The 22,285-nt window shown below is 38.6% G+C and overlaps 1 protein-coding gene across 1 annotated transcript; it reads left to right on the top strand.

Moving 5' to 3' along the window:
* Positions 1–1,626: 1,626 nt before the first annotated feature.
* On the top strand, positions 1,627–22,028 carry DIPK2A (divergent protein kinase domain 2A). The gene is made up of 4 exons (XM_049785917.1): positions 1,627–2,297; positions 17,074–17,377; positions 18,928–20,889; positions 21,088–22,028. The coding sequence occupies exons 1-3, from the start codon at positions 1,641–1,643 to the stop codon at positions 19,257–19,259; spliced, it is 1,293 nt and encodes a 430-aa protein (XP_049641874.1). The 5' UTR covers positions 1,627–1,640; the 3' UTR covers positions 19,260–20,889; positions 21,088–22,028.
* Positions 22,029–22,285: the final 257 nt, after the last annotated feature.

Raw genomic sequence — 22,285 nt, 5'->3', positions numbered from 1 at the left:
AAGGATTTGATAGAGTGTATTCATGAAGGCCCCCAAGAGTTAAGTTTCTCTGTCGGTTAGAAGCTAGGATCATGAAAATAAAAGAAAAAGAAAAAATTTAGTTTCAATCCATAGACATCTTAGTAATAGTTCCCTAGACCTATCCACTCCCTCAAATGCTCGTTTGCAATCGTCTGGGACAGAAACAAGATTCTTACGAAGTTTGATAACTATGCAATATATTTTTATTTGCACGTATCTGTACTCCATACAACTCAAGTGAATGATTCTATGGAGAAGAATACCAAAAGGATTTGCTATAGTGGATTCCTGAAGGCCCCCAAGAGTTAGTTTCTCTGTCGGTAAGAGGGCTAGGATCCTGAAAATAAAAGAAAAAGAAATAGAAATCAGTTTCAATCCAGAGACATCTTAGGAGTTCCCTAGACCTATCCACTCCCCTCAAATGCTCGTTTGCATTGGCAATCTGTCTGGGACAGAAACTAAACAGCCTTCAGATGAACGCTCAGAGTAGCAGCGAGTCATGTCTAAAGAATGTGGTCCCCCAAAACTTCAACAAGGCGCTGCCACTCAGCATAGCATCCCCCCGCAGCTTCTGCGGGAGTGATGGCGCTACGGGCCCAGGGGAGACGGGGAGACGCCACGCCAAGTCCCGCCCGCCGGCCCGCCGCGAAGCCTAGCCCCGCCTCCGCCGCGCGCTCCCGAGCCGGCCGCCGCTCCGCTACTTAAGCCCGGCCCCCACCCCAAACCCCTCCCACGACACGCCCCTTTACCTTATAAGGAGCGGAAGCGGGCGTCACCGACCGCCTCCGTCTCACCATCACCCAATAAGGAGATGTGTGTAAAGCACGTAGCTCCGCCCCTAGCCAACCTCAGCCTATAAAAGGAGCGGAGGAGCGCACGTCGCCAGGTCCGCCCCCGGGCGTTCCAGGCGCGCCTCCCTAAGGACTCCGGGCGCTTCTTGAGTGAAAGAAAGGTTTTGCTTCTCCTTTAACCCCCCCTACAGATTTGTTCCTAGTTGGGGTACGTTTCCGCCACGCTTGTGACACGGTCCAAGCCGCTTCGAGACACAGTCCTGGAATAAATGAAGCCTAAGGAAAAGTCTCTTGGCTTGAGCCGCGCGCGTCCCGGGGTGGGGAGCCCCGCCTCCCTACGCCGCCGGCCGTGGCGCCGCCCACAGCCAGCCTGGTGGGGGGCGAGTCCGCGCTGACGCTTCCTCGGCGGCGCGCTCGCCCCGCCCACAGCCCCGCCCACGACCACGCCCACTCCTTTTAGGGCGAGCCCGCGGGGTCGTTGGCTTCAGTGAAGCCCGCGCTAGCCAGTCACTAGGCGTCCGCTTGGCAAGGCCAGACCGGCCCGGACCGGTTTAGCCGACTCGTCCGTCTATCCGAGAACGCCTCCGTGCGCGTGCGCGTGGGTGTGCGCGTGCGCGGTCGGGCACGCGGCCGTCGATTTCCCCCCCTGCGCTCTGCCCCCGCCCCCCGCCGCCGCCGCCGCGCTATAACTTGGCCGGCGGGGCGGAGCAGGAGGAGAAGAAGGAGGCGGTCCGGGAGTTGTGCGGCGAGCTCGGCGCGCTCGCTCGGCCCGGCTCGGCTCGGCTCGGCTCTGTCGCTCGCTCGCTCGCCCCGGCGGCGGGGGGCGGGATGTGGCGCCTGGTGCCCCCGAAGCTGGGCCGCCTGTCCCGCTCCCTGAAGCTGGCGGCGCTGGGCAGCCTGTTGGTGCTGATGCTGCTGCAGTCGCCGTCGCTGCTGGCGTCGTGGCAGCGCAACGAGCTGGCCGACCGGCGCTTCCTGCAGCTCAATAAGTGCCCGGCCTGCTTCGGCACGAGCTGGTGCCGCCGCTTCCTGAACGGGCAGGTGGCGTTCGAGGCGTGGGGCCGCCTGCGCCTGCTGGACTTCCTCAACGTCAAGAACGTGTACTTCGCGCAGTCCGGGGAGCCGCGCGAGGGCGGCCGGCGCCGCGTGGTGCTCAAGCGCCTGGGCTCGGCGCGCGAGCTGGCGCAGCTGGACCAGAGCATCTGCAAGCGCGCCACGGGCCGGCCCCGCTGCGACCTGCTGCAGGCCATGCCCCGCACCGAGTTCGCGCGCCTCAACGGCGACGTGCGGCTGCTCACGCCCGACGCCGTGGAGGGCTGGTCCGACCTGGTGCACTGCCCGTCGCAGCGCCTGCTCGACCGCCTGGTGCGCCGCTACGCCGAGACCAAGGACTCGGGCAGCTTCCTGCTGCGCAACCTCAAGGACTCGGAGCGCATGCAGCTGCTGCTCACGCTGGCTTTCAACCCCGAGCCGCTGGTGCTACAGGTAGGGCGGGCGGGCGGGCGGGCGGGAGGGTGGTGGGCGCCCCCGAAGTCTGCTCGCACGGAGGGAACGAGGTCCCAGATCGGCTCTGGACTAGTTGTGGATCTCGGAGTTGGTGTCTTTTGGGGGGCTCGGGAGGCTTCTAGGGACTCGGAGGGAGATGTTGCAGAAGGACCGGGCGGGGGGTGGAACCCCAACGTCCCATCCATCCATCCAGGCCGGTCCCCGGGAGCGGAGAGGATATTTGAGGCCCCGAGGTGAGTGAGAGAGGGGTCTCTCAGCCTCCCTCCCCTAGGCGCTCTCTCGGCTCTGATCAGTTGGTTTGGAAACCAAAAACAGTTGTGCCCTTGGAGGAGAGCCGGTTGGGATCTCTTTGGTGGGGATGCCGTGGAAAGGGAGAAAGGGACACACAAACGCGCGCGCGCGCACACACACACACACAGCTGGAGAGGTGCCTACCTCTCACCCGACACACACACACACACATACATACACACACACACACAGCTGGAGAGGTGCCTGCCTCTACACCCAACCTCTGACTTTGGAGTTGCTATTACTGCAGCTTGCAAGCGACAGGGAAAGTTACACACACACACACACACACACACACACACACACACACACACACACACACACACACCTACACCTACACCTAAAGCGGTTTCTCAATACCTGACCTCTGACTCTGGAGCGGCTACCACTGCAGCTTGCAAGCGACAGGGAGACAGGGAAAGTTTCCCTGATGGTGATGGTACGAAATGGGAGAAATGGACACACACACACACACACACACACACACACACACACACACACACAACACAGCTGCAGAGGTGCCTCTACACCCGACCTCTGACTGGAGCGGGGCTATCGCTGCGGCTTGCAGACGACTGGGAAAGTTCCCCCGAGCCCTGCCTGCAAGGACCGGGAGAAAGGCGTAAAGTTCCTGCAGAGTTGACAGCTGCCCTTGTACCGGACACTCCCGAGATTCTTCTTTCTTTCTAGTGCAATGGATAGGTCTTTGCAGTGATCAAGCGCTGCCCGAAGTTCCTCCCACAGCCCCAGCTTCGCTAAGAGAATCGTTTCAGCACAGTTCAGATCATGTCTCGGGCTGTCCGGTGGGTTTTCGTCAATTTTGCAGGTAGTCTAGCTCCTGAGGTCTTAGTGCCCAGCACGGATCGCAGAGTCCACGCTGTCCTCTTTAGCTGCGAGTGCTGCAGAAAAAAGGCAAAACTTCTTTCCAAGTAGTACTTGTTTGGTAGTTCTAAATTAGTCAGCCTAAAAGCACGAGTCCATAATATGTGCGAGATAAGTATGTGGCTAAACACTTGCATCAAATCACTGTCCCTCCTTCATTTTAAGCTGTCTGCTCTCTCTCCTCTCTCCCACTCTCCCCTCTCCCTCTTTCTCCTCCCGTCTTTTAACTTTATTTCTGTATAAAGAGCTGTCATTCACAAAGTTAATGATAGTTGAATTTTAGGCATAGAATATTGCAACACCAATCCCACCACCATTATGAACTCCCTTCTCTTTGAGCAATAAAAATGTTACTGTGTCTGTCAGTAAGTTTATCTCCGGAGAAAGCCTTATTAGCAAGCTGTAGTTTGCTGTAAAGATAGTTAACTGTCGGATTCCCAGAGACCTGAATTAAGTACGCCACCTTTCTTGGACTTGCTGAAAGACTTTCATCAGTTTGGAAGCCACTAATATTAGAACTAACCTTTTTACAAACATTATATGTCCTTAATTTCTTAAGTCGTCATGGCTTCTGAAAATGAGAAATTTTGACGTTTTATTTGGTAAGGTTGGGGGAATGTGCATTGTTCCAGAATTGTGTTTGGAAGTTAGAAAGTTGTCTTGGCAATTTCAGTTCACTTTATAGTTGATAGTAAGTGAGCTATCTTGTTTTCTGACCAACTCTTACCTTAAACTTACTCTCACTTTCTCTGCAGTGATTAGCAACTTGAATTTTTAAACAGAGACAGTCTTACAATTTAAGCAGGCCCACAATTCTTCAGAGTGCTGTATAGTTGGGTTATAGGATAGGAATCTGTTTTTGGAGTGTGAGGAAATAGATGTTAAAATTTCTGAGTGACGTGTATGAATTGAGTTTTTAACTTAGTCCATCCAATTCTCTCAACTGGTCCTGGAACTCTATAATTACTCAAATACTGTGAAATATAAATTGGGGTTGCTAGTACTAGTGAGTCAACTGATGTGTTTATCTTTTTCATCTGATGAATAATAACTAGCAGAATAAGACTTACTTTTAAAAAAAGACAACTTCAATGAACTGCCACTTGGAAAAAAAGCCTTTTATCTTTGCTATGAGCTGCTGAATTACGGAAGAATAAAGAAGATGATGGGATTGGGCTTTTAGTGTTGAATTTAACATACATGATGACTTTACTTTTTGCATACCTAAAACTTAGTTGCAATGCTGTGTTACTTCAATTTAAAAAAACAATAAGATTGAGTTTCATGATGGCATAAAACCACTCAAATAAAAGCTATCCCAGAATTCTCTGGTTAGCACAAAGATCATTTTTTCTAAGTCAAAGTCGGATGTTTACTATTTTTTGTTAGATAAAAAATGTATAGTTGTAGTTAGACAGATTTTGGTAAAAAATTATTAATAGAAGTTTATGGTATTGTTGCAATAGTAATAGTAGAAAACTAGCTCGGTTATGTAAAATTATGTTCCTTTACTTTAGAACCATTTTAAGCATAGATGTATGTTTTACAACTGCTAGAGCAAGTCACTTTTTATTCCAGGAGAGGGAGCTACTTATTGAATTTTTGGACAGTTGGTAACAAGCTTTGCTTGTATTACCTTGCATTGTTCAAATATTAACTACTTTACAGAAAAAGTCATTGGAAGTGACTTCATCAAGCTATCATTACGAGTTCCATTAGAATAATTATGGTTCCAAAAGCAATATCAGTTAAAAATGATGACTGTTACTTAAGAAACAAAATATAATATAGTGTCTAATGTTTCTTGCAAGGAAGTCTATGAGAGATATTACTAACTTACCTTTTTAGTGTGGGACTGTACAGACTTATAATGTAGATTTCAGAGTAGAAAGAAATAGGAACTTAAACTCCCATTTTTGTATAGCTTTACCAGCTCAAGTAGTTATCTTGGCTGTAAACAAAATTCTGCCACAGAATTAGTATTTCCTTAAAAAAATATACTAGAATCGTAGATAGCAACAAGATTCTGCTCTTCTACCTTCTTTCCTCTCATATTTTACTTCATTATAGGTATATTTTAGTTACAAGTAATTCTTTGAAAAATTATGGAATGAAAGGTGTTATTTTGTGTTACATTCTAATAAAATTCATGCATATTCTGAAACTGAGCTATTGAAGGTATTTGATAAAATGTATCCTGTTACTGCTAAGTTTTTTTACCACTATTTGTCCTTAACTTCATTAAAACGGGGAGTGGAAGGGAAAAGGTCATGAAGCCTAGGCTGGTTCTTGCCTTTCCTAGGTGGAGAAAGTGAAGATGATATAAATAAAAACAACTCTGGGTTGTTTAGTGGAGGGAAAATTTGTTCTATTTTTACATTTGTAGAACTTTAAAATTTTCCCATTCAGTCTTTTTATAGAATTTCATTACATTTTTTTAAAGTATGAACTATCCTTAAAATATAACTATCACTTTGAACTGGAATTTCAAACTTCTGTTCTAGTTCTTAAAATGACATAATAAATGCAAAAAAAAAAAAAGCACCTACTGTTTAGTGCCTAGTACACAATTAGCGCTGAAAAGTGAGACACTGAATAAGGTAAAAGTAATAGTAACAATTTAATGCTTCTGATCAGTTTGAAGTTTGCTTGCAGTATGGATCATCTTAAAAATAGTTATGTGATTGTACTATCAACTATGCTTCTAGTTACACAGGTTTTGTTCATTCTACATAACAGGGTCATTCTTAACAACATGCTTTAAGTGTTTTGTCTTTAAAAATAATTTGTATTGGAGAATCTACTTTTAAAATGGACTGCCATAGTTGCAGATTTAGAAATAAAAGATTATGGCTGCTTTCCACCCCTTGATTCCTCTCTGTTGGACTCACTTTACTTAATGAGTCTTATCAGATTAGAGCCTTTCCTTGTCAGCCCCAACTTGCTGTATCTAGACTCTTGTCTTGAGAAATTCTTATTACTTTCCTTAACTGATGAGTGTAGGCTCTTCTAAAGGGGGGCAAAGAGGAATGGTTTTGGGTTCCTGCTTGGATATGGGTTGGCAGTTAAGGCACATAACCTTGTATCGAAGTAGTCTTCCCACCTCCCAGTTTTTTCTTCACACTTTCAATCAGGTTAAAACACAGCAAAACCCAGAAATAATCTTTAAGGGACATGAACTGTGTAGCTCACTGTAGTAAGGATCTTCTGAGCCTATGGTGTCCAGAAGATTGGTCCAAAATGAATTGGGCTCAGGAGTTTCTGTCTTAGGGAGAGCAGGGAAATCTGACAGGCTGCTGTGGGCCTATGACTCTGACCAGAGTTCTTAGTATAATACTTTTCTCTAACTTCTCCACAGTATTTTTCTGTGTTTTTTTTTCTTTGACATTTTATTAACAAGTGTAATAATAATAATTTGTAACAATAATACTAAAATAATAATTCTGAATATCCTTCAGTCCAAAAAAGGTAGGATACTTTCATTTTGGGAAAGTTGTAGAAACAGTCAACCATATGAAAGCCACATTTTCAAATCAGTGGAATAGAACTGACTGTTTTCCAAATGTCTCCCAGTGTCTTGGCCTTTAATAAACACTCTGAAACCTTTTCTGTACTAACTCTTAAGCTGTTTTTATTCATATTTCTACTGCCTCAGTCAGCACTTATACCACCTCAGGGATGTTTTTAAGAAATGGAAAAATTACTTTTTCATCAGGATTTGCTTTCTTGAAGGGATTGACCACAGTTGTAGGCAATCCTCAGAATAATTTTTATTCTCTTTTTTTTTTTCCTGGTTAATAGTCTCTCCTTGGCCTACTTGTGATGTTATCATTCTGCTAACTCTTCAAAAGTGCTGACTTTTTTTTTCCTTTCACTTTTCTCTCATTAGATATATATTGAACTAATATGGCATTAGAATGTCAACCTTATATTTTTCCCACACACTTGATGAACTTTAATAAATGATTTGTAAATGTCTTCATACTAAATTATTAGTAAAAGATCGCAATAGTTAGAGGCCCTGTATGATTTTAAATTATGCAGTCTGATTGGCTCTGCAGTGTACTTGCACGTGTGGGATCAAAAACATACAGGGTATGGTTTCTGTCACCAAGCTATATCCTAGCCTGAATATATTCTTAAAAATATATTATTGATATTGAAATTACTTATGAAATAACAGTGCTGCTTGGACTTACAGCCCTGGATGTTGAGTAGAGCCTAGAAAACTGAAGAACTGAAAATTTTTATTCACCTGCAAATTGACTCCTTATAAGGTATTTGGGATTGAAAGAATCTTGCTAGGCAACAAAGAGTTTACTGTGAGGGTACATGTATAAATAACTAACTGTAGTGTGACAAATTAGATCCTACCATGAAAAAGACTAACACTTGGCAGATTACTCACTTCGGGAGGAACAGCAAGGTGCTTTTTTTTATGGGAAGGGATATTAGGTGGGGGTACATGGAAGAAGTGAATGATGAAGGATTTGGCCCAGATATGGGTAGAGGAGGCAGAAAAGTGGGACCCTCAAAGGGAGAATCCCTTATCACACTTCACTTCCCAGAAGTTATTTAATATGTCCATCACCGAGGAGTTTTTAATATATGACCTGGGCCTGTTAATACACCTACAGGGCTGTTGTAAATGTTAAAAAGATAGAGCTGGAGAGATAGCATAGTGGTGGGGCATTTGCCTTGCATGTGGTCATCCTAGGATGGACTAGGATTTGATTCCTAGCATCCCACATAGTCTCCCTAATCTGCCAAGAGTGATTTCTGAGTGCAGAGCCATGAGTAACCCTTAAGCACTGCCAGGAATGCCCCAAATCCCCAAAAAACAAAACAAATATTAAAGGAGATAGAGGAGTATCCAGATTACATATGTAAAATATCTTTCATTTTAAAGTTTTTTTTATATTACTTTGAAAATCATCTATGGTCCTCATTTAGATAACTATACTCTATGGGAACTGGAAAAGTCTTTAGTGCGTGTCTTTTATACTTCAGTATAAACTTTACTTTCTTTGACAAATATATTCACATGCCATTGCCCTTACATATACACACTTCCTAAATACCTTTGAAACTGATGACATGTGTGTGTTTGTGTGTGTGTGTGTGTGTGTGTGTGTGTGTGTGTGTGTGTGTGTGTGTATGTATAAGTAGTAGTAAGGAGGTGGAGGATATTAAGGATCTGTCTTATATGAAGTACAACAAATACAGTGAAGAAATGGGAGTTTTAAACCAGAATTCTATTGTGCAAAACAAGTAATTTTTTGTTTTCTCTATAAATAACGATTGCAGCTTAATAATTTCTCTTAGTATTATGATGAATAGTAACTTTAAAAATATGGCTGAAGTTTGGGTTCTTTGTAAGCATTGTTAAGCTTGAGGACATTGTTTTAACTTCTTGGAGACAAGTTCTCTGCTTTCAGAGTCTACTATTTGTTCTTTCTGATGTCCCCTTGGAGTGTTAGTATGAAGTGAGGTTACTCTATAGAACCAGGAACTGTTCCTTTGCCCTTTGCCTTTGGGATAGAGTGAAGATAACAGGCCAAACCATGTGTGTGTTTAAGAACAGAGTTCTTCTGCAATGGAAAATTGGATTGGGTATAGAATAAATTGAGTTGTCAGGAAAAGTGACCTTTTAACTGAAATGTGAATGATGAGAAAAAGCTAATGTTGCAGAATTCTCGCTAGACAGAGTGATTTTAAATTTAGGCAGCTAATAAGGCAAAATTAGAACCACCATCCTCCACCACCACCACCACCCCCACCACCCCCCACACACAAGCAAGCAAGGGAATCAAATAATTTGATAGAATGTATAACAGATTGTAGTGCTAGGCAAGAACCAGCACTGATGGGATAGCCTTAAAACAATGCTCATAATTTTTAGGATTGTATTTACCTAACACAATCTTAAGCAAAGCTTATCAGAGCTTTTGTACAATGTGGCAATTAGTTTGGTTTTTGACTAGTTTGTGTGAAGAAGTTGGGTGGTTTCAGTTAAGTGGTTGTGTTGTGAAGAAAGGAAGGGGTGAGACTTCATGTCTTGGAGAAATAGCTAGAAGACTTGCTTATGGGTTAAGACCAGATTGAAATAAATCTCTTGGGTTTTTGATTCAAATGTCATTTTATGATCATGCTGGAACCTCCAGAATGGAGATGGGTGTGGAGAGGGAAACCAAGAATATTATTTTGGCTCTAGAAGGGCAGTTACAAGAATGCAAATCTTAAACCAGGTCTAGTTTGTTCACAGAGCCACAATGCTAGTTGTGGGTGGATCTTTTGCTGCTCTGAAGGACTGGTAATTTAGTTTAGACTTTCTGAACAACCAGGGGGGTTAGTATTGCTCTATCAGGGGTCTCAAACTCAATTTACCTGGGGGCCGCAGGAGGCAAAGTCGGGGTGATCCTTGAGTGCAAAGTCATTAGTAAGCCTTGAACATTGGGAGGTGTGACCCACACAACTAAAACAAAACAAAACAAAACAAAAAAGATTCCTCTAGGGCAGGGCCACAAAATGTTGTACAGAGTTTGAGACCCCTGCCTGACTGACAAGACTGAAATAGGATCATAACTTAGGAAAACAAGGTTGCTTTCTGAGGTTAGTGAATCAAAAAGCTGGTTTTTTTTTTTTTTTTTTTTTTTTCTTCTTGGAAATTTTGTTTCAGTAATGTTTCAGCCTATGTTTGTCAGGGTCCTCAGTTGTGGATCCAAGTCTGATTTGAGAATAGGAAACTCTTTGGAGACTCCTTGCAGACTAGTAAAATTAAGTAAATGTAAAATTTGTGCCTAAGTGATTTTGTTGGGGAGAACAGCATTTCTTAGGTCTTTCAGTGGTGGTCTTTTGTTGTTATGTTTTGAATTGGTTCCCAATTTTAGAATCAGCTGTTGGACATGGTTGTGAAATAATGCAACCTTGCTATTTTCAAGACATTGTTTAATATTGCGGGAATTCTAGGTGGGTGGAAAGTGTTATTCAGAAAATTGTTTAGTGAAAAAGTAGAACATAACATATTATTTCAAAATCTTGATATTATGAGTCTCCAGTATTTGCAATGGATTTTGGCCACTAAATGGCCATATAAATAAAAAGTGAAGAGATTAGGTAAATTTTAGCAAAAGTTAGATATCTGTGAAATCAACGTAGTAATTCCACTACAGTCCTCCTTTAGACAGTTCACAAAACTGTGAAAACATTAGTCTGTCACCAGTCCTGTTGACTAATCTTGATGAACAGCTGTTATAACATGCATTACTACAATGGGATTTTGTTCAAATTTGGGTTTTAACGTATTTTTTTAACTTAAATTGAGCCTTTGAGTATTTTCTATGCTTTAAATAACATTTACTTTCAGAAAGTTTTCTCAAGTTTAAACTTATTTTGTGTGCTCCTTCTATAGAAACACTAGTTCTATAGGAAAAGCATAGTTTATAGATGATTGTATTTTGATTAGTAATAGTTTTTTCAAGCCATTTTCTTTTTGCTACGAACATCTTTACACACACACAGAATCTTGTTAACCTTTTTATTCTGTAGTCCTTTTTATTTGGGTAAACAGCAAAATTTCGAGTCCTTTTCATGGAATGTTAAAAAGTTGAGACTCTAAGATGTTTTTCTGTTAGCTGTCTGTGAAGAACAGTGTTCTGCTAGGGATAGTAGCCTCCTGGGCTGCACTCCTGGGTACTCATGAGTCCAGGCATTGGATGTGGACCTCTCCAAAACGATTAGTGCTTTATTTGAACCAACTGCTTGCCTAGGAATTAGGAGCTTTTATTTTTAGCATACAAGACCTATTTTGGATCATGTAATGTAGAAATAAAGATAATAGGGCCCAAGCACTTCTGGAATCAATCTTATTTTAGTTCTTTGGTTTTATGTTTATATCTAAGTAAATAAAACCAAAGAGATAATACTGTTTACTGCATTCTTATTCATACACCCATTCCCCCCTCTTTTTTCTTGACTGTTGTTCCAGCATAGAAAAAATTGATTTTATTAATTTAGTAGAACAATGGCTGATGAGCCATTTATACTGATACCATGAAACTATTTTAGATTTACATTCTGTTCTCCAACTATGGGTTCTTCTCATTGTGTCAAGTATTTCTAAAGATCCATGGCCTTTTCATAGGATGTAACAGTCCATGTTGAAGAGTTTATATTTTGTGCTCTTAAGTCCCAACTGGTTTCTGCTTGTTCATTTTACTGCAGCTGTTTGGGCATTTGTTTCAGTTCTGAGAGGACTGTTTTAGGCTCCAACTGTGTCTGGAATGTTCTTTCTGTCTGTTTAATATTATACTCATCCTTTAAGTCTCAGCCTGAGGAGTACTTCCTTCTAGAAACTATCCTTCATGTTCTGGAAAACGGGCTATTGCTGCCCTGTGCATACTCCACTTTTCCTAAGTTTGCCACAAATTCTATAATTTCTATGTGTTTAGTAATTGTCTTTCCAACTCAGATCAAAAAAGGGAGTGAGTTTTATTTAAAACTGCAGGTGATCATTTTATAGGGAGTTGGGTTCAGTCTAGGATATTTTTTTAGTTCAAATTTTGTGTTATTTTCATTCCCCAGGGAGTTCTCACTGACTTTTATTCTAGCTACTTAACAGGAGCCAAGAATATAAGGATTGACCTTGCAATCTTATTGGCAGTTTCACATCTTGAAAACTTGTAGAAAAATAAGATTTATCAAATTATAAACAATTACAAAATGATATGTTAATTTACATGTCTTATTTTGTTTAGCATGAATAATAATGCATTATTTTTATAGCCTATGTTTTTTTTGAAGAATTTAGCCCTAGGCATTCTTCAGCTTAAGTGACATTTCCAAAACCACCAGAACTACAATAGTAGAAACATGTTGGATTGAGAAATTGGATTTGCCTGATTTTGACTTTTACTACCTATTAACAAACAACTAAACCTGTTGGGTTTATAATATAGGTACCCCCCACAAACTCAAGAATTTTTTTTATTGCACTTGCCCTTTATTATTCACATAAGCTATTATGACATTTAGTTTTGATCAAAAGGTGATAGGTTATTTTAACATTTAGAGTTTTCTTTGTGCGATAACCTATTATAAGTGAAAATTAAATTTTTAGTGCTCTGCTTATGTGCCAACATGTTACCCATTTCAAATTATTTTTCTTTTTTAATGTTCTGACCCTATATGTTTCTGACAACTTTAACCTTTTAAAAACTTCCATATATATATGCATACATACATATATAAATATATATATATTCCATCATAAATTAGAAAATACTAAAAAATGGATTTCTGGTTTCAGTGTCTTGGCTCTGTGGTGTTCTTTCAGTAGGTCAAAGAAAGCACGTTTCTTTATGTTTTGGCAAGCCATTCCTTTTTTTTTTTAATTTTGTTCTTGGGCCACACCTGTTACCATTCAGGGGTTACTCCTGGCTATATGCTCAGAAAACGCTCCTGGCTTGGGGGACCATATGGGATGCTGGGGGATTGAACCGTGATTTGTCCTAGGTCAGCTGCATGCAAGGCAAACACCCTACTACTATGCCACTGCTTTGCCCCACCTTCTTTTTTTTGGTTGGTGTAAGCCATTCTTAATTTAAATCTACAAATTACATTTTATACCATTTTTCTTTGATCTTTCAATTATCCTGATGAACATGTTGATAGAAATACTATGTCACTTTTATAATACATTTATAATACAAAGAAGAGAATGAAAGTCCTGAAATTTCACTTTCCTCATCACTCTTCTAGTGAGAGCAGAGGTGAAATTTTCTTTATAAGTCCTAGTTCTTATTATGCTACTTAATACTATATCACCTATAATTATAGACATTTAATAAAATACTCCCAAGTTATCATATACACAAATGTTATCTAAGTTTTCTGTTGTGTACTCTAGGATTGACTATAGACATTATATATAGTCATTATAATTTTATTAACTTTTAAAATGCAAGGTGGTTTTGTTGACCTTTTCCCCTGAATTTTTGACTCTTGTTACCAAAAATGTATATAAGACTGTTTTAGTAATTGAGTTTTATAATATCTAAGAAGCATCTTGTGGCATTCTATTATGAAAAAAGAAGAAAGATGTTACTTTCTTGATGATTTTTCTTAGGTTTTATCTTTTGATTTCTTTCATGATGATTTATTTTAAGAAAGCATTTGATACTTAAATCTTAAAGTTAAACCATGTTTGCTATTCTAAATTTTCATGTTGCAGAAATTTTTAATGGCACATCTTGGATTTGGACACATCAAGTAAAAAAAACACAAATTCTTGCTTATCAAACTTTCATAGCATATGACTAGTGTATTAAGTTTTGAAGTCCGCATTTACTATTTTTTAAGATATATCTTAAAACACAGTTCTTCAAATGCCTGAAACAAATACATGATCTGCATTTAGGTGAATATTGGAATAAGTTATTGTTACTTGAAATAAAATATACAAAAGTTTTTATTTTAAGAAAAATATTTTGTAATTTTTGTATTACAATGTATTTAATAGAATTGTGTTCTATTAAATTTGGCAATTTTATCATAAATTGAAAAATCCTCATATAAACAAGTAATGAGATTTCATTTTTAAGTTCTTTACTTAGGTAGTAAAGTCTATAAAAAAGAATTGTAACATTTGTTTAAAAATGAGGCCTAACAGGGTTTCGCTAAACATTATCAGAAATTTAAAAATGAAATTGCTCAATGTGACATTTGTTCATGTATTTCACCCTTCTCTGTGAGGGACCCGGGTAATGAAGTGTGTATTTGACTGTTGATTGCCAGTTGGATGGGCTCCAAAGACAAGGAGGCATTTGTACATGTGCAGATGTTGGCAGGGTTCAATTTTCTCTCTCTTGTTGTCAAAGACCATTTTATTTTCACAAAGATATGTTTGTATCTATGCTGTAATATGGCATGTGGATACACCAGTAATGCATGGAGGGGACTTTTGTTTTACTTTTTTGTATGACAATTTATATAATCTCAACTTATTTTTAATGCTTTCATTTGTATAACTTAGGCTTTATACATGAATACTTTTGGAAAACTGAAGATTTTTGTAATCATTTTGTCAGAATTTTCAAGGTCGTAGACATTTTTAAATTGGGAGGAAAAGCTGAAAATAATATATGGTTTAGCACTTCACATTGGATATGAGCAATCTGTCACTCCTCCAATGACCAAATGGAAGAAAAATTCTCAAGTACAAGATGTAAAGTACTTTCTTGTAATTGTTAGTCAGTAGTATGGGACCCGAGAAATAGTTCAATATTTGCCTTATAATGCAGCCAACCTCATTTGATCTCTCGCAAGCCTGAGAGCAACTAAATACAGAACTGTGAATCTCCTGAGCACTTCAGGTGTGACTCTAAACCTTACCCCATCCTCCCCCCAAATAATGTTATATTGTCTCTAAATTAATGCTGAAACGATATATGCACATACAAATACAAAAACTCTTTCATCTGTATGTGTGTACACAATAAAATATTATGTGGGTCAAAGAAAGATCAGGCAGTTTGTTACAACATGGAGGGAACTAGAGGACTTCATGCTGAGTCTAACCTGAAGAAAAGGGATTCATACAGAACTATCTCTTACATGTGGCACCTAAAGATATATAACAAGGTAGCAACAAAGGACCAATGACAAACACAATGGGAGAACAGTTCCACACAACTGAATTGGGAGAGAGACCATGTTTGATGTTCTTGGATGAGGGAGGTGGGTACACTGATGATAAGGTCTAATTTTGAAATTGTACATGGGATATTCCAAATATTTAATCTCAGTAATAACCAGAAGTGATATTTTAACAAAGCTACAACATTTTGTGTGACTATTAAATATCCTTTAATAATTAAAAAAATAACTAATATATTTATTATATTTAACAACCCTTATTATCATACTAAATTCTTTGTGGTTTTGTAATTAGATATGCATAACATATCACATGTATAGGATATTATAGATTAAAATATAGATTAAAAAGTTAGAATTTACAAAGAATAGGCATATACAAAGTATGTATTTATAGACTTGAATGTCAACACAAATGTACAAAGATAATTATGAAATACAGTTTAATTCTGAAAATATCGTTCTAGAGCCCATAAAAATTTTAGCTAAGGATATTACTGAGTTCTGGAAATTTTACAAAATTCAGGCTTAGATTGCTATGACCTTTTATGGAGCCCAAGATAAAGAAAGAAACCTCATCTGTGGCTCTTTTAATTTACAAAGATGTTCAGTTTTTAGCACTAGAAGTAGACCACATTTATATTCTGTACTGTTTTGTTTCCCAGGAAGTATAAATATCACCTCATAATTTCTTTCAATTTAAGGAATGGTACTGTTTTTTAAAATATACCTCCTCCGGTCATGTGCTCTTCTCAAAGATAGCTGAAAGCATTATATTTTATCCTTTCACCCATGCTTATTTTGGAGGATGGTATTTTAGCACTGGAAAGTAGAATAAATAAGAGGGACACATAGAAAACTCTCTCATAGGTGAAAGAAACATGTCAGAGAATAACAGATGGCCAAAGGCAACTGTGTATGAGAGCTGGCCTACTTGACTGAGTTTACCAAGGACCTGTGAATAGGAGGGATCGAAGGGCATTGGAGGGAAGCTGACACTCTAGAGGTGGTGTTAGAACAGTGTAGATATGCAGTGCTTTCATTAACAATATTATATAACATGGTATTCCCCCCAAAAAAGTGGACGGGGAGTTTTAGAATGATAATCTCCCACTTTTAAAATCCATGGGGGGGGGGCAAAAATTTATTAGAAGTCCTTGCAAAGACTAGAATAATTTTGAAACTGACCAGTGTTGAACAGGAAAAGTGGTCATACTGGAAAATAAAAAGAAAGAAGACATGTTAAAGGGAGGAACTAAAAGTACTTGGAATGGAAATTCCTTTCATTAGCAATCTGGTTATTTGTTGTTAAAAGCCAAGCACCCTTTGAACTCTCCCCTTAAGCTGTTTCTAAGATAGGTAATCTTATTACATTGTTTGCTTAAGAGCAGCACCCCTTCACTGTAATCAACACTCACAAAATAAATAGATGCAAGTATGCTGTCTTCTTTTCTAAAATAAAATTCCATAACTAAGGAGAGTCTTGTTTTAACTCACACTTTGCTTCAACATAGCAGTCATAGCTCCTGGTACTTATTAATGCTTACTTGGTAATAAGCATGCATTCCTGTTCATTGGAAAGAATGGGTTGGTTGATTATATTCTACAAGCCAAAGAGATCAAGAGAAACCTAAGCGTACTTAAGAGATTGGGTGATAAAGAATAGCTGGTGCTTTGTTGTTTTTGATAAGCACGTCTAATCATTCTATTTTAGTTTTATAATATGAAGTTCTTTATGTTTACAAAAAGTAAAAACCCTTATGACTGGAATGAATTAGGAAAGAAAGCAAATGCAGAAGTGTTGAATATTGTGAGAAAATTTAATCTTATGCGTAGAAGTAAATCTCTGGGAGGTTCTGTAGTAAACATAACATGTCTTTATCAGGGTCCCTTAAATCTCTTGTAATATTAAATGATTCTTTTGTAGAGTTTTCCATCTGACGAAGGATGGCCTTTTGCAAAATATCTTGGAGCATGTGGAAGAATGGTAGCTGTCAACTATGTTGGAGAAGAACTGTGGAGTTACTTTAATGCACCTTGGGAGAAAAGAGTTGACCTGGCCTGGCAGTTAATGGAAATAGCTGAGCAGCTTACAAACAATGACTTTGAATTTGCACTCTACCTCTTGGATGTCAGCTTTGACAACTTTGCAGTTGGTCCTAGAGATGGGAAGGTAATCATTGTGGATGCTGAAAATGTTTTGGTTGCTGACAAAAGATTAATTAGACAAAGTAAGTATATAACGTCTTTTTATGTCAAAATAATGGTTACATATACATGAAGCAACATTTTCTTTTTCTTTTCTTCTTTTTCTTCCTTTGCTTTATTTGTTCAGTATCAGTAGATAAGTACCATTTAGTTTAGAGGTTTGTTTCTTAAATTCTTTGTTAAAAACTGCTGCTTCCTTTATTGCATTTTCTACAATTTTTAGTAATACATATTTCATACTGTGTCTCACATAATGTATTGAATGCCAATAGGCAAGAACCATATATTGTTTTGTTTTTTGTATCATTGCATACCCTTGCCTATCATTGACAAGTAATTATTTGTTGAATGAACCCTGTCACTCCACCTTGCCAGTCTCTCTAGTTTCAAGGTTCTGCCCTAGGTATCTGTTTCCTTTGCTCTACATTCTGGATACTTTCCTACATAATTTGTCTCTTCTCTTTACTCCAACAGATGCATGCATGCTGATGAAATTTGGAATATGTGTGCTTGTACCTTCTCATCTCAGTCATTGGTTACAAATCTATTTCTGCTTTCATGCAGGGCCTAGCATCTAGGCCATGACTTCTGAAGTCTTGTATCTGAATGTGGGGATCTTGAGAAATTGGACAATGGTAGTTTTTGAGCATAAAACAATCAAAAATTATCTTTTTATTTTAGGCACTGATTTAATAGGAGGGTTTTAAGCATAAATATTCCAGCACTACACCCTCCAATAGTGTCTCCATCCTCCAGCAGTGTCTCAGTGACCCACCACACCCCCATAAATAGCCCATGAATAAAGTTGCTTCTTGCAGTGCACACCCAAGATACATCTCTTGGCAAAAGGCGTGCTGCTAGTGGAAAAAATCTAAGTTCTGATACAGGGTTTACCCCCACCTACCGCATAGCTCACTTTATTTTTTACTAGATTTATTTCTAAAATTGTAAGTTATGCTCATATTCATAGTATCTAGTCATTCATTTAGAACCCTGACATTTTTCTTCTATTTGCTAATTTTTTTCCACTGACTTCATCTGTCCCACTAACCACAGTGAAATTTCTCAGTTTCCTCAACCACTCAACCAGTTCCTAAGTATTTGGCTTTGTTTATAGTAGTTTTGTGTATAGATTGTATAGATAGGCCTGAGGCTCAAAATACTCTTCTCCCTTCCCTTTTCTGGCTTGCTTATCTTTTAATATCCTAATCAGATATTCTGCTTGTGGCCTTCTAGAGCCCCAGGCAGAACTACTGCTTTCTGGTTCTTCCACTGCATTATGCCATCTGACTGACCCTAGATTCAGAACCTTATCTACTTATTCTCCCTGGTATCAGAGGATTCCCAGTAGTAATTTATGATAAATTCTGATGTAATTTAAGAACAACTATTATGTCAATCATTGAAATACATATTTTTGAAGCAGTGAAAACTCTTAAAATGTATCTTTTTCCTCTGGCACTCTGTAGTTGAGTACTTTTACGGACGAGACTGCATTTGATCCTTGGCACTTCACAAAAATAAATAGAAAAAAAATTTTTTTTAAATCCCTTTCCACCTTTCCTTTTCACAGCTAAACCTGAAAATTGGGACGTATGGTATGAGAGCAAATTTGATGACTGTGATAAGGAGGCTTGCTTATCGTTTTCAAAAGAGATTCTTTGTGCTCGAGCCACTGTGGACCACAATTACTACGCTGTTTGTCAGAACCTCCTTTCCAGGCATGCCGTCTGGCGTGGCACTTCTGGAGGACTCCTTCATGACCCACCGAGTGAAATTGCCAAAGATGGTCGGCTGGAGGCCTTGCTGGATGAGTGTGCCAACCCAAAGAAGCGCTATGGCCGATTCCAGGCTGCAAAAGAACTGCGGGAGTATTTAGCACAATTAAGTAACAACGTGAGGTAGTCTACAGTGAATATTCCTTCTCTCCATTTTCATAGCACTGGCCATCAAAAACTCACAATTAAGTAACAATGTGAGGTTAGTTTCCTTTTCTCCATTTTCATAGTACTTGCCACGAAAATAAATTTTAGAAAAGGAAATTTGGAAGTCGGACATTCAGAGAATGACAAACTTACATAAATGGAGCTTATGTTACCATCATCAAAGTCTAATATTAATTACTTCAGGACTCAGGATGCTTCTGGAGATAAGTTTGGTCTTATACTTTGGAGACTTGATTCATTGACTGCATCGCACCCCCGTCCCCAATGCCTAAATGGATTAATGGATATTGTGAAGCTATTGGAAATAAGTCTGATAGTTACATTGGCCTGTGTATCAAAGGGTACTTGGTACTTTGTTTGCTTTTCTATCATGATTTTGTGAATCTCTTGCATTTATTTTGAATGACAAGTTTGATTGGCCTGTTTTATAGGCTACTTTTTTCTCCTGAGATGTAGGGTTTTTCCCCCCTCATTTTTATGTTTTCTATTAATTTTTACACATTTGGGTTAGTCTAGCTCATTTAAATTTTAACTCATAGTTATTCAATGCTATGCTGTCCACACTGACTTTGCTGTTACATTATGGGGCAGGACTCCTAGGTTTATTGTTTTTCAGAAAGGAGAATATTTTATTATGTAAATACTGTTTTCTTCCTACTCTTTGTGATTTTATCATTGCATGAGGTCATTTAGGGTTATTTACCTTTATATCCCTTTAGGCCAATACTATTAGGGTACACTGAACATAAAATTTGGCATATGTCACAAAATATTATTTTATCCTTTAAATGCTTTAGGATTATGCTAGCAAGCTAAATAATGTTAATTTGGACTGAGAAAAATAAATCCATAATTCAGTGTTTTTTAAATGCTTACTAGCCCAAGATAGCAATGCATATGCCAAAGAAATATTAAACCTAGTCCAATGGTCAAAATTTAAAATTACTGACCATTTTTTTCTTAGGATACCATTTCTAGTACTTGAACTCCATCATTCTGAAATTTGGATCTCCCATATTTAAAAAGCTATGGCTTTTAAATATTTGTTGCTTAAGGCCATTCAAGCTTTTATTCACTGGGAGCTTTGTAAGAATTAACATGGTATTCCAGTTTTAATTCAACAGTATAATATTTTTATCAGTGAACTACATATTTGTATTGCAAAATAGTTTGGCCAATCATCCCAAATTGTTCTTCATTACTAATGGTTAAACATTAAATTTAAATTTGTGATAAAAATTTAAAAAAGGGAATTTGTAGGCTCCTTGCAGTATGTTGCAACATAATTTGACTATCAATACATGATGGGTAATTTTTTCCATTTGAAGTTACTTATTTTCTTTATTGCAAAGTTTTGTATAGTGTGCAGGATCTATTCTAAACTGACCTTATTCTAAATCAAAAAGTGATTGAAATATGCACATTCAGAGCCATGTTTTTCTTTTTATACATTCATCCACTATTTATTATTAGTTTTCACCAGGTACATTCCTAGCTGCTATCCTATGTCTGAACATTAAATATGGGTTAAGTAACTTTGCAGTGCTTTTCAAATACTTCAGTGTAGATATTCTTTTTTTTTTTTTTTGGTTCTTTTGGGCCACACCTGTTTGACGCTCAGGGGTTACTCCTGGCTAAGCGCTCAGAAATTGCCCCTGGCTTGGGGGGGAACATATGGGACGCCGGGGGATCGAACTGCGGTCCTTCCTTGGTTAGCGCTTACAAGGCAGACACCCTACCTCTAGCGCCACCTCACCGGCCCCTGATATTCTTTTAAGTTCAAATAGCATTCATTAAATTAGAATGATGATTTCATGCTATTTTACTGTTGTGGTGAAAGTTCTTTGTATACCATCTACAGTTTATTTGCTGCAAAAAAGAGCAGGATAAATAATTAATCCCAGTTTAAAAATTGGAAGAAGGGAAAGAGTTCTCTTATGAAATAGATTGCATTAGTGTTCATTTTCACACATCAGTATATTAACTATACATATATTGTCAACTAGCCCTTACAAAGAAAAATAGGTAAGTACTGGAAATTTTGCTAAGCTGATGTTTTACAACTTTGAAAACATTTTGAGAGGACAAAAGAGAATTACTCATCAGACATTTAACCTCATACTCTCCTGTCAGATAAAATACTGATCTCCAAAGGGGAACACCTTTTATATTTGATACATATTCATTATAGATCTTAGCATGCAGGTCACAGAGGGGTTGTCCTCCTGTGGCTTAGCCAACATTTCTCTCACTGTTAGGAAGAATGATTGTGACTCTAGAACTGAAGGTGAGAACACTGCCATCAGTGGTTACTACTCATGGTGGTTTTTGTAACTGCCATTTCCCCTGTGAGAGTATGTGGATTTTCATTTATCTTGGAAAGTTTGATGAGAAGATAATAAAGGACCTAAGGATTTAAAATTACAGGGAAAACTATGTATGTGAAAAGCAATAAATATTTTGTTCATTTTGCTATCAAGATGTTCACTATCAAATATTTATTATACAGCAGCAATTTATATTTTTAATCATTGCCCATTAATAGACACAGTAAAATATTTTTGAATCAGACATTTGGGGTTTGTATGTGCATTAAAATTGTCTTTTGTACTGTAAGTTACTGTTTAATTTGAATATTTTACCAGAACTGTCTCCCTGTGCCTTTATTAATATAAAGTTGTTTCTGCAACTTTTAATGATCTTAATAAAGAGTACTTTAAGAATCACACTTTTCAGACTCTTAAATTCATATGTCCAAATCTATTTGAGTGGGAAGTAAGGTTGTATAGATATGTTTTTCCTTTTTTTTTTTTTTTTTTACATATTTTTGATAAAAATTTCAGAAATTATCTGGTGTGAATTGCACTTAAGGCCTATGTGTTTTCTAGACCTGCCTGCAGTTGTCGGTGATTTAACTTTCACAATTAAAAGCGTCATTACAAAATTTGTCAAATGTGGGCTGGAGCGGTGGTGCTAGAGGTTAAG

Source organism: Suncus etruscus, chromosome 13 (assembly GCF_024139225.1).
Source record: "Suncus etruscus isolate mSunEtr1 chromosome 13, mSunEtr1.pri.cur, whole genome shotgun sequence".
Taxonomy (NCBI): Eukaryota; Metazoa; Chordata; class Mammalia; order Eulipotyphla; family Soricidae; genus Suncus; species Suncus etruscus.
This window is presented reverse-complemented; position numbering and strand designations above follow the sequence as displayed.